This window comes from Setaria italica, chromosome VI (assembly GCF_000263155.2).
Source record: "Setaria italica strain Yugu1 chromosome VI, Setaria_italica_v2.0, whole genome shotgun sequence".
NCBI lineage: Eukaryota > Viridiplantae > Streptophyta > Magnoliopsida > Poales > Poaceae > Setaria > Setaria italica.
Window position 1 is genome coordinate 10,762,544 of NC_028455.1, and position 13,932 is coordinate 10,776,475.

The 13,932-nt window shown below is 42.4% G+C and overlaps 1 protein-coding gene across 1 annotated transcript; it reads left to right on the forward strand.

Annotated features, from left to right (window-relative positions):
- Positions 1–919: 919 nt before the first annotated feature.
- On the forward strand, positions 920–4,073 carry LOC101756669. The gene is made up of 5 exons (XM_004973052.3): positions 920–1,266; positions 2,035–2,190; positions 2,632–2,727; positions 3,088–3,208; positions 3,726–4,073. The coding sequence occupies exons 1-5, from the start codon at positions 1,003–1,005 to the stop codon at positions 3,893–3,895; spliced, it is 807 nt and encodes a 268-aa protein (XP_004973109.1). The 5' UTR covers positions 920–1,002; the 3' UTR covers positions 3,896–4,073.
- The last annotated feature ends 9,859 nt before the right edge of the window (positions 4,074–13,932 follow it).

Consider the following 13,932-nt stretch of genomic DNA (forward strand, 5'->3'; position numbering starts at 1 on the left):
GGAACTGGATAAATAAAAACGCTAAAAATTGGATCCGAATACATCCATATTAAAAACGAATACGAATACGGATATCCATATTGCAAATATCGATAATAGGATTTCAAGACATCCATGTACATCTCTACCGTTAATTATAAACCTTTACTTATGCACAGTATGCAGTGGTAGAGGCAATGGCTAGTTCTAGGTTCATGCCTACATTTACTCCTAGGCCCACCCTTTAAGGTGTTTGAATTTAAGCTCAATAGACATAAGAAACTACTATGCTATTAAAGTTCTAAAGTGATGATCTAAAACAACCAACACAATATTAAAGATTGATTTGTGCTACTAGTTTAGGTATGTAAAGAGTGATTATTATGTGTTGCTGCTTAGAAGGGGATTAAGAAGTCATTCTATCATGTCATGTTGTGTTGCCGGTGCCTTGGGCCTTATTGGTTTGCCGGCACCTTTCAAGCTCGCCAATACTTTGGCTTCTGTGGGGAGCGGTGGCTAGAAACTTGTATCGAACTTGGAAACTCTGGCCTTCGTAGCTAAATCTCTACCTTAGTGGACGAAGCAAGGTTGCAAGAAAGCCCTAGATACATTTAGAAAAAATGATGGTATAGATTTATCTTGCAAATCTTGTTGGAGTATCCAGTTCACTTCATCTCTCGCTCTTTGAAGGACGCGCCAGTTCATTGCAGATATGAAAAAGGTTGGTCAAGCTAAATATGGTCATTCAACCTTAGATTGGTGGTGTGCAGCTCAAATAGCTTGTATAGTCAGCGCATCATAATCATGCGGTGATGGTAATTGTTTTTATCACCTAAGTTGAAAACAAATTGCGACTAAATTTGACTGTCGAAGCAGCTGGCAGCACTACAGGGTAAAACGGACTAGCAGGATGCAGTGTCAGTTAGCATAAGCCAAAGCCCGTCCGGCAGTTGTGGCGGAGACACCTCCGCCTCCCAAGTCCCAACCACCCGCGGTCCCGCGCCAAGAGGCCATCCCCCACGCATGGCGACGGCGTCGCGGCTGCTCGCGCCAGCGCCTCCTCCGGCCGCCCCGCCACGCTGCGTCCGGAGCAACCGCGTCGCCGTCCCTCGCCTCCGGTGCCGAGCCTCCGCCGCCGCCTCGCCCGCCGCTGGCGCCGCGCTGCTGGAGCGCGACGGCGCCCCGGTGGCCGTGCGGGAGTTCGTCACGCTCGACGAGCTCCACGCCGCCGTGCGCCTCCGCATCCGCACTTTCTACGAGTATGCCGTCGAATCGGTCGGAGCCGAGGTGACTGGTCCCTTCTCATCCCTTTCCATTGCTATCTGATTGGACAACCAGACTGTTTCTTAGTTTTAGTTGTTAGTTGGGAAGGATCAGGAAACCGGACGATTCGATAGATTTAGCTAAATTTGGAGCCGCGATTTACCGGATGAATCAATATGTGTGATGTGGTGTTAGTTTGGAAAGATTTGGTAATATATTATTGTGGTTGTTGTGAATTAGTATGTGGTTCTTAAGTTTGGTTTTGCAACTGCTTCTCATGAAGTATCGGAAAAGAAATTAGACAATTGGATTTCCAGTAATGAGTAGCATTGAGTAAATAGCACATAGCTTAGTTCACTTACTGCGATTCATGCGAATTTTCTTGTGGATCACAGTGTTGTTTCTTTTTTTTTTGCGGGTAGATCACAATGACATAAATGTATATCAGTATATGTATTATTGGGCTTAACTAACATTATTTTGAAATAGAAAGTTGAGGAAATACAGCATGTTTCTCACTAGTGGAATATTATTTCCCACTAGTCGTTTAGGGGAAAAAAAGGAACTTGCCTTGTTGAGAACAAATGCCATATTATGCAACCCATGAATCATGACAATTTTTTAAATACTTTGTTAGTGCTTACTAGTTCTTTATTCGCTTTCGATGCATTTGTTGTTTTCCTTCTTTTTTTTTGAACATTATGTTTTCCTTCTTTTCTGTGATACAGTATTGCACTATTGTATTGATCCATGATGACTTAAATTTTACTCGTTGTTGTTAAGTTCTGCTAGGATCAAAGAAAGGCCCTTGCAGACAGGGAGTTTGAAGCGTTGCAGGATAGAATTTCTGGGAAAATGATCAATTTTCGAAGAGTTTCTTGTATAAATGGGACTTTACCACTGTCCCCATCCTTAATGACAGCTGAGGAACTTTGTTCTATGTGCAAGGTATAGATTGTATTTCCTTAGTTGTTCATTTCTTTCAGCTATGTTTTTTTCCATTTCACCCCACTGTCTCATGTAAATTTGGTACAGTTTTTTTATACTTCTATGATAATCTTTTATACATTCTGCTTACACTGAAATCATGATAACAAAATAGTGTGTATACAATTCTTGGGCAATAGATTTCCAATGTAATTCAATTGTATGACCGCTTAATTTGGGTGGAAAATAACATCACAAACTGAAATGCCAATTTTTTCAGCAAAGGTTCATTACTTGTTATTTGTTCACTTAGAGCAAAATTTACCATCATGTTGCTATTTTTAACCTCTCACCTCTCTTTCCTCACATTCTGAGCACTTTTCTGTTATCAACTAAATTATTTTTAATATCATTACTTTGTGGATGCTCTTCTAAGTCCACAATTGATGTCTGTACCTGCAGTTTGTGGAGGATGGAGAAGAGAGAGTAGTAGTTGGTAGTTTGGACCTTAATCAGTGTCTTTGGCTACCAGATGAATTAACTGGAATGAGGCCTGGGGTAAGTTTGCTTCTTATTTTTTTTTCAATTCTATAGCAGAATATTTGTGGATAACATGTATTTTTTGATAGCTGTGACTGACGTTGTAGGACTTGCTTTCATCGTCTCTTGGTTATTGCAGGTGATAGAGAAAAAACGCAGTAGACCTAACTATTTTTTCGGTCGTACTTGCTTTTAATCGGCCTTCACTTTTTCTTTATAATATGATGACTTGCATAAAACATGAGTAGCTATTTGTAGTGTCTTGTCATCTGCCTAGATAAAAAATTTCCCAAGCACAACTATTTGGCAAGATGCTCAAAGTTGGTTCACTTGCTTCATTGAGGAACTAAATTATTGGTCATGATTGATTGTTAATAGGTAAACGAGGACAGCCAGACAAGAGCATATCTAAGTAATGTTTGTGTTGCCAAGGAGCTTCAAAAGAAGGGTTTAGGTTATGCATTGGTCGACAAGTCCAAGAAACTAGCTCGTGAATGGGGTCAGTTTATTACATTTAGTGTAGTTGGTCCATTTACTGTTGTCTTCTTTCTTCTTAGGGGGCGTTTGGATCCCTGAGCTAAAGTCTAGTCCATGTCACATCAAATTTTCGGAGGCTAATTAGGAGAACTAAACATGAGTTAATTATAAAACTAATTACACATATGGAGGCTAATTTGCGAGACGAATCTATTAAGTCTAATTAATCCATGATTAGCACATGTTTACTGTAGCATCACATTGTCAAATCATGGACCAATTAGGCTTAATAGATTCGTCTCATGAATTAGCCCCCATCTGTGGTTTTGTAATTAGTCTATGTTTAATACTCCTAGTTATTATCTAAACATTTGATGTGACAGGAACTTTAGAAGGGACTAAAGAACCAAACACCCCCTTACTTGGTGGCCCTTAAAGACTTTACAATGATGTTGCCCTTTATCTTTAAGACTTTTGTCCTTGGTTTGCTGATTCCAACATGCTTGTAACAATTCTTGTGATTGCATAAACATTGACAGGCATAACAGATCTGTATGTCCATGTTGCCATAAACAATATAGCAGGGCAAAAGCTGTACAAAAAGAGTGGATTTGTTTATGAAGGCGAAGAACCTGCATGGAAGGCTAGGTTTCTGGGGCGGCCTCGAAGGCTGCTGCTTTGGCTTGATATGAACAAAGAGCCTTTGTGATCTTGCAATGTAAAATACATACTTGTAATTATGTCCTTGTAATAGTTTATTTTTACCATCCAATCCCAATGCTCTAAATGATTGTAGATCATCTCTCTTCTTTGACTAATTTCTTGTTCATAGCTTGTATATTGAATTCAACTCGAAAGAAATGACAAGGTTCGATGATTTTCATATTTGTCCAATTGTCTAAACAAGGTGAGGTTCTGTCGTTGTGTCAGCAATAGGCAACTCGCATGTGCAAATAGGAACAAATTTCCAACTTTCAAGAAGAGAGCTCTATGAACAATAAGCCACTCGCGTGCAAATAGAAACAAAATTGGCAATAAGAGAGCGATTATGTTACTACTCGATTTAAGTTGTTTTCTTTAGATTTGTCTTTGGATGTGTTGGAGCTTAAGTTGTTTTCTTTAGATAATGGAAGATAAAATTTCGACTTCAGACATCTTTTGAGAATACATCAGACCACAAATAATACAGAGAGACACGTGTTCCAACTAAACACGTGGCCAAGACATCAGAAGATCTGGTGTAGCAAAGAACACGTAGCCAAGACATCAGAAGATCTAATGTAGCAAAGAAACGTAACAAAAGAAATAAAGAAAAAGATGAAACTCAAAATCTTCAACAAGCTACTCCAGTAATCTCCCTTAGCGGCATGTTTCGTATAGTCGCCTCCAAATGAACTTCTCCATGTGAAAGCATAACCAAAGCATGAGCCTATAGTCGCCTCCAAATGAACTTCTCCATGTGAAAGCAGAACCAAAGCATGAGCCAAATCTAACAACAGGGAGGAGAAATAACTTCATGTGCTGATTGACGCTCCGACCACCAAACCAAGAACGCAGCAAAACCATCCACACTTCCACAGTGGGGATAAGTAAGATACTAATAGATGTTGAAGAATCCAATTTGGGTAACCACAATACCTCATATGAAGTGTACCACCACTCAAACAACCTCCAAAACGACGCCTCCACCAAGGAAATGATGATAGTCGCCATCGCTGCTGCCCACCGGGACAAAGTTTTCACCGGGAGATCTAGTGATGGGGTGGATTCGGAACACATAGATGGCGCCTCCAAGAAGGAAAATGACGCCCATAGGCATCATCGCCATGGCTTTCACCAGTGCACCCTAGCCCACCACAACACAGCCCCAAGGGTCAACGAGACACGTCCCATACTGCACCATCAACAACCACACGAGATCGAAGCACCTGAGACCCAACGTCAACGAATTGTGTCCCACACCACACTCGCGGCACGACGAGTTCCTGAGCCCCTTAGTTGCAAGCACGACATTTGTGACCGTAGTCACCGACCATCCTCTCCGGAAATAGGTTCCTCAAACCGGTCCCCAAAGCTGGAGGGCGCCGGATCTAGGTAAGATGGATCTGGATGCTACCAGCCCGGAGGCGAAGGCCGTCGCCGCGAGATGCCGCAACCCTGATAGGAGAGGATGGGGGTGGGAACCAGCGGCATGGTCGTGAATCGCCCTAGCACCACCTCCCAGCCACTAGGCGCTGGATCTGACCCCCGTGAGAGGTAGATCAGGCTAGGGGTATGATGAATTTGGCACCAAGCAGCAAAATCTAGCCAGTCGGCCGCCAGATACCGAGGCCGCGAAAAATCTCCAACGTGAGGAAAGATGACCTCGCCGTTGCCTTCTTTGCAGCAGAACGGGCTTCAGCTGGCCTGCTCGAGCGATGGCGAGGGAGAGGTGGTGGCGCTAGGATCTCCTGTCCGCCCGAGTTGCCCAGGAGGAGCGGCGCGGGCGCCCGAGAGGTTATTTTCACTTCCCTTAAGTTGTTGAACCTAGTGTCTCGGGAAAAGTCAAAGAGATAACAAAACAAGATTCAAAACCTGTGGCTGAAAAGTAAATCTCTCATGTATGTACCATCCTGATAACATCAATAGTTCACTACACATCCTTTCACATTTTAGTGAAGTTTATATTTGATTTTGGAGCTGGTGTTGGGTCTCAAACTCTTGCGAGGTCAAGGCACAATCGGTTTTGAACAAACAAAGTACTTAGCCTCGGTCAATTTCTCTCTGGTGGCTGCCTCTCAACTCGAATAATGAATGTCCCTTTACAATGGGGCAGGGTTCCCCTTTTTATAGTGCTTAGAAGGTATTTTTACATTATATCTTTACCCTTGCACAAAAACTACATCCTCGGTATATGCTTTACATAAAGATCATTTGGGAGTCACGTTTTTCATGCCACCTAACAGCGCTGTGATTTGCGCTCTCACGTGGCTTTGTCAATCATGCTCCCCATGTTGTTCACGTCATCAACTCTCCATGACCTTATGCTAGAGACTTGCTTAGCTTCGGATTTCTCGACCGACTTGGCCTCGTCCCCGGAGCCTCCCCGGACTTCGGTCGCGTTCGCCTTCCCATCCTGCACAAAATGGCCAAACAGCTCGGTACCCCCGTATTGGAGTATCTGAGACATGGTTATTTGGTTAGCAAACAAACCGAACACCTCCTTGGCTTTGGGCCCGACTTCGGGTGCTAGAGTCCTGAGTACGTTCCTGAAGCCAGGAACCTTCCCGCGAAGCCGACCCCTTGCATAACCTCGGGACAGATTTAGATTCGAGCGACCTCAAGGGTGACCGTTTTCTTGGGCGATCCCCAACAGCTGGAAGGTAACATTTTGAGTTGAAAAAGAATATTTTGCTTAAAAGTAATTATGCCGAATCATTTTAAGGCACATTGAAAGACAAATTGTTTCAGTGGAGAGGAAACATATCTGACGATCTGCTTGAGCTCAAAGTTGCTTCTTAAATTGAAGATTTACGATTTCTTTTTTTCAAAACGTTGAATGTTGTTAGCAGACTAGCATATTCATTTTTTTGTTTTGAAAAATATGGTGCCATTCTTTTTAAATTTCACTTTAATTGTACATCCATATTCATTTAACTTTAATTGTACATCTATTTTAGTTTCACTTTAATTGTACATCGGTATTTGTACTCCAGAATATAAATATCCACTTTTTTCCAAGTTGGAACTGAAATGCCTAAATACTTTTTTTAATAGGCAGGAGAGTTGCAAGTCCTTTCTCTAGAAACCAACTTCATTTCATTTCCCTAAAATTCACATGTGTTAGAAACAAAACTAATATAATGAACAAAAAAAAACCATGAATTTCATGTTGACCTATCTGGATATTTGTCCTGTAAACTCATCAAGAGGCTGTAAAAACACAAAACAAAAGCTATTACAATGTCATTTTTAAGGGACTAATACGAAAAATGAGAAACTAACAAAGTCTATAAACAACTATATGCTGTACGGTAAAACCAGCTTATCTGGATTTGCCCTCTGTCAGCAATAAACAAAAATATACAGCAGAACAGAACTGTAAACAGAGAGAGGTCTGAAGAAAATAAAAAAAGATAATTACTATATTAGAAAGGTCTATGCTCATTTTGTTTTTTTTCCATGTTTTAACGGGGAAGAGTATTGAATCAGTGTTCGATGTTTAGTGTACACCTGATCTTTCCTTAACATTTGTTGTCTAATATATTAGTCTACCCATGGCAAGTAGAATTGCTGATGCTTTGGAAAGACTTGTAAATGAGAAACAGTATACATTTGTTTTTTTAAGCCTACCTTCAAAGTGCAAAAGCTCATTAGACTTGCTATGACATAAAGGAAGTCTTTATTTATTTAAATGGATACATTGAATATTTGTCCCTGTGCTATCATATAGCATGAGTACTAATATTATTTATTTAAATGGATACATTGAATATTTGATAGATTTTTCTATTAGCAATGCTGGTGCCTCATGTTGGGTTTCATTCCCAACTTGCTTGGCAGTGGGCACTAAAAAGTTTCTTTGTTGCTGTTGTCATTATTGCTTTATCTATAACATGAGGTGTAGTCGCATACTTAGTATATTGAAAGTTTCCGCACAATGGCAGGTGGATTAATTCACCCTATACACTCTCATTTCTTATATAATGCAAGCTATTCAGCTCTCCTGCATATTAAAAAAATCTCCCACACAATATGGGATCTGAGAAAAGAAGGGCAACCTTCCTTTCTTATTTTGCAAGCATGTTAATTCGAACCCAAGACCTCGGGGATGTGCCTGGCTGGCCCCTCCTACCTGTCATGAGCTGAAGTTCTCCTTGGAATTAGGGTGGATGTAGCAGGCTAGCAGCCACAGTCCATTTTTCTTTTCATCCGTAGTTCACTGAACTGAATAAGAACATTGCCTTTTTTAGCTATATGTCCTAGAAGATATTGTAATTTAATCTTTTTTTGAAACATATTGTAATTTAATCTCTCCCTGCAACATGGTAGCTATCACTCTTGTTGTTTCAATTTAATATGCTCGTGAGGCTGAAATATAATCTAAATAACTTCTGCAGTACATCACTTATTAATTTTTTTTATCTCAGGAGCAATATATGATGTCCTACTTGCAAATTTTTGCAATGTTTACATTGATGAATATCAATATTAGACTATTTCTGGGTGGTGCAACAAAAATTTTGTGGATTGTACCAATAGTTAAGTATACAGAATTAGCTACTGCAAGATGACAGGTGATAATAATATTAGTTTTTCTTTAATTTCTATGGAATTAGTTTTTACAGTTCCAAGTTAAAACATGTAGAACTTAACTCTTGATATCTTCATATGTTTTCCGACCATCGGAAAGATATTCTGGTTTTTTAGTTCTTTTCCTCTCACAGAAATTTCAGTTCCAGGGTATGACCCCTGCCAGAGGCCTTACTGATTTCAGCATCCTCAATCCGAATTCTCAGAGTTCTTACTGTCTTCCACTTATCTGTAGTGATTCTACTGGAGTTATGTTCACTAGATCCAGTTAAAGGCTTCATAAATTTTGTTTGAAGGTGTAAATCTAGTAACAAACTGTCAGTTCTACTTCGTATCCCTAGCCTGTTTGCAACATAATGCATTTCTTATTCTCAGAAACTTTTTAACTCTGGTGGGCTCAAGTTGATGGTCCATGATCCAAAGCAGGACCCATAATGATTATTTAGCAGTGCCATTTAACGCTTGCCTTAGTGCTCGGAGATCAACCATAATTCGGTCCCAATCCTATTTACTAGCAACAAGGACCATACGTACTCATTCATTAGGGTGAGCCCAAAGCTAGCATGATGCCTAAATCCCTTCTTTACTTCGTAATAAATCCTGTGGCATTCAAAGTTTATACCCCGGCACCACATACTTTCTGCATCAACGTCCTTGCCATGAGCGATTCATCTTCAGTGGCTACAGACGAAGTTTGGAGCATTTCATTGCGGACATGGATCGTCTGCACTCTGCAGTGATGCAGGAGGCATTGGAAGCCACCGACAATGTGTGACTGGTGAGGGAGTAGGCCCACATGTCAGCCACTTTCCAATGACAGAGTTTGTCTCCTTCAGTAAGCCTCTAGTTGCATGTTTCTGGTAACCTTAGTTTTCTTGCCTCCACTCTGTGTGTTCCTGACTGTCATATAGATTTTCAGTAGTAAGAAATACCTAATATTCAACTTACAGGTGTACTTGCCATGCTCAACCATGTTTTTACTGTGTTTTTACTGCTTGTTTGACTCATTTGGATCATGATGATGAAGTCATGCGAAACCTGACACGCCATCAAAGCCCTCACCTGCCTGGTTGCCTTGCTTTGTGGAACATCTGGCCGCCAAAAGCCGTGTTATGTGGATATTCTGCTGTGCTGTACTGTCACCCAAGTCTACAACTGCAGATCTGGAAGAGCTGATCCAGGAACCAAGTTGGCTTCACTGAGGTGCCTGATACATTCAGGAATTTGTTCTTTTTTTGTTCTATGTTATCCATTTGTCATTGAATGATAGAAGCACTAGCTGTTACTTTCCGCAAGAAGGGAAACATATTTCTAACTCTTTTTTCACTCGCTGTTACTGTACTAGTATTTTGTTTGGATAAATTCTCACTAGACAGACAGTAATTTTCTCAGCTGGAAGGATATGTCACTCACAGGTAAGTGAAGCCAAGTGGCCAACAACAAGGTTGAAGATTCTGGAACGTGCAGGCAGCAAACAAGTCCTCGGGAAGCGCTGCTCCGTCCAGCAGCGGAGTAACTAGGGTGCAGTACAGGACGCCGTACCCCCGAGTTCATGAGAGAACAGTGGTGGCACATGGATGCATGTTCGCATGCGCCCCGGCCCTGCCCTGATATCTTGGTGTCCGTTGCTTATTCAGATTTGCAAGTACGACCTCTTGGGTTTTTTACCTATAGTGTTCCAGAGAAGCATCTGGGTTCAGGACATGTATTTTGTCTTATGTTTTTTTATTAGTGCATTGATTAGAAGGATTTTGTTACATGATGTCACTGTTGCCAACCATGATCTTCCTTACTAGTAGTTCTTTGTTGCAAACAGAGGATCCCTGCCTTTTTGAATCGATCCATACAGTGGACATTTGCTACTCAAAGGAATTTGTGACATGAGCTTACACATGGAATTCCCCAAGAAAACTTTCCTATGCTTCTTTTCTTTAATTAAATTTTTTTTGCTACTTATGCTTGTAAAATGCTACCTAGTTCAATCAAAGGGTCCCCTCTTTTTCCTCCAAATAAAATCCCTTTGCTCCTGAGAGAGGCCCTGATTCCCATGCCTTTGAACCTTGGAGAGAGCAGCATCCTGCATCCCCATCACGCCATAACTTCCGAACAGCATTGTCTGCCTAGGCCCTTGTTCACTTCCTACAAAACTCCCAACTTTGGCACTATGCAAAAAGAAGATTCCCCATCACATCAAACTTGCGGTACATGCATGGAGTACTAAATGTAGACGAAATCAAAAACTAATTGCACAGTTTTATTGTACTTTGCGAGATGAATCTTTTGAGCCTAATTAGTCAATATTTGGACAATAATTCACAAATACAAACGAAACGCTACAGTGTTGCTACAGTAATTTGGCACCTCCCAAATTCGCAAAGTAAACAAGGGCTAGGACGACACTGGCACAGCCACACACCAACCAAACTACTACAGCTTTGCAAGAAGACCGGATATCCATCAGATCCGGTTGACCGACCGTGACCACTCTAACGCACCGTGACGCAGAGGTCAAATAACGATCCTGTACGCTGCCGGCCGAGCTTAACTGCTGCCATCTGGTCCAGTCCCCCTAAGCTACTAGCTATGGATCGCAAGCTCTCATGCATCTGCGACCACAAGAATGTTATAGACCATCATGAGCCCCCGGCCGGGTTATTCATTCGACAATCGACACGCCCAACACGAGGACGGACAGCACCACGACGGCGCGGCCGTCGCCCCGGCCGCGGGCGCGAACCGCGGCGAGTGACGTCGTCGAGCTCCTGGGGCTGGGCGTCCGGGGATGCTAGCTCCTCTGCGGCCAGCAGCAGCGCGCGGCTAGCCGTCGCGATCGCCGGGGCACGGGCTCCGAGGGGAAATGATGGCACGTCGTGCTCGTCGTCACCACGCATGCATGGTCCAGGGGTCCAGGGCTCCGGCCGGCCGTCCTCTGCGTTTACATGGATGCCAATGCCATGGCCCTTTCTTTCTTTCTTTCTTTCTCAGGGGCGACGTCAGGTTGCGGCACATGCGTGACGATGATGGGAGGAGCCTGAAAACCACGTCAGGCGTGGCTTTCAGATGGAGGTGGACTGGTGTCAGGGAATGCATGGCGCTTGCCTTGGTGTGGGCAACGTCTGTAGGCAGGCATAGGGCCGGGTAAAATGGGAAATGGTGAAACTGATGCTGTAACAATTGACCTTGAAAATCAGCGGAAGGAACAATTGATCCTGCAACACCCGTACGGCAAACGTGGATCAAAATTCGTCTTGCCAATCATTCAAGCCGCTAGTTGTGACTTGTGACTGAACGTCGTCGCTGTCGCCTCGCGTTGGACGTGGCGTTAAACCGCATCAATAACCGACAACTTACCACCAAACAAAGCACAGGCCTACATACTGTTCCAGTACTTATAGTGTTTACCAGATAGTCCGATGATATAGTTCACAGTGTGTATGTACCTCCTCATGATGCTGGAGACAAGTAGCAAGATGCTGGAATTTGATCATAACACATCGTAGACACGACAAGCAAGAAAAAAAAATTGAAATGAGTATAGCATTGCTTGGCCCTTCCTCGGATCCGTCTGCACAATTCTCACCCTTTTCCAAGGATTCAGAGAATTCCTAGCTCCAGTCGCATCACATTCAGCAGGCACAGGAGTAGAGTCTGTGTGCACCCTGCAAAGCCGTTATCTGTATCTGCAGACAGGTTACAGACACAGGAAGGAACAAGAAGATGATGGCTCACCAATCCTACTGCAGGTCTGCAGCGCTAGCTGCTACGAGAGTGTGGGTGGTGGAGTGACATAAATGGTGCAGACAAATGGAGCACTCGAAGGCCGGTTTCGCTGATGCTGCAAAAGGGAGACGTCTGGGTCTGTGAGGAGCCAATGTGCACCAGAGTCAGTTAACATTTAGCAAGGAATAGAGTTTCTAATTGGGTCGTCTGTACGATTTACATGATAATATGCAATGCTTAAGTTTGTTTACGTTGAAGAAAAAGCTAACAGATTCAAAAAACTCATAAAATATTCATGTGGATTCGGATGAAGGAAAACATTTTATACGAAAATTGTAGCACTTGATGAGACCTCCATGAAAAAATTCCATTTGAACTCGTATTACCACAAAATACTTGTCCAATGTTTCGGGAAAAGGGTCCAAAAGGAAAATCTCCATTTCTCTTATCTTTTTTGCATCCAAAAAGCTGATCTGCCCTTTTTTTCTCTGTAACTGTCAGTTCTAACCATAAATTGATTGTGATAGTGATTATCAATTCTTCACCTGATTATGAGAATCCCGATTTCTAAACAAGTGATGCCGGTTAGTAAACCAAAGGTGGAAATGCTCTAGAACCGACACTTGTTGTATTTGTATCCTGGTCAACACTTAACATCTGGTTGAAACAATACCAAGGGAATAAGTTGGATGCTGTGCCATCTATTCTATAGACCACCATACACATGTGCTGATTCATCATCACATTCCGCGAATGGTCTTCGCACTTTTCTATTACCAAATCCTTGTTTGCCACTAATAAGCCCCAATCTGTAGAAGCAGGATAAGAACAACAGCAAGCAGACAGAGGTGACAAGCCTCTCTCCATGTTTCAAGGAGGGCCAGCAAGCATGAGACTGAACTTGGGGAAACTAAACAAAAGCTACTTGGCCATTGCTACCTTGGATAACACCAAGGTTACCTTTTTGAAATCAGAAGCAGGCATGTGCATACTCACTGAGAGCAAAGCATGCATGGATGCAGATGCAGTCAGATGCAACCTACCACTCCAAAGTCCAAGTGGACATGGCTTAGAGGCATGACCAATATCTTTTGCATTTGGACCCAAAACTAGGCGTATGGAAAGAACCTAGTAGCGCTGGCCAAGGTGCTCTTTACATCTCGATCATCTGGGGTGACATGCCTTTTTCAAGAGAGATCTGAGGTTAATAGCATGTGCTGAATTTTTCTGGACAAGAGATTTCATCAGGTACCCATCAATACCTCATCGATATCTCGTGTAACGATAATCGGTTGTAACTCCTAACCACGCATTAGGCTGTCACATAACTCTCTAACAGCATTCCACGCACTATGAATAGTTCATTATTTAGTTCGTTGCTCAAATAGCATTGGGCCGATTGCTTAGCCATTATTCTTGGCCTTCACTGATGAAACGAGTTATATAAAACTACAAAACATCGATCTAAATTAACAACGGTTTAAACGAAAAGGCAATCTTAGCCTTTTAGAATAGATGGCATGTGATGCAGTGCAGAGTTAATAACAAAGGTAGAAGCAGGCACTTCAACATACCCTAAGATTCCCAGGAGCCCAAAACCAAAAAAAGGAGCAATTTGACTGACTGATCCTGCCAAGTTGCACCCAAATTTTGGGCAGCAATGGGAGAGGCCGGCAGGCACGCATGGGTCCCTGTGACTGACGGACTGCCCTTCAGATCTCTATCTCTAATAAT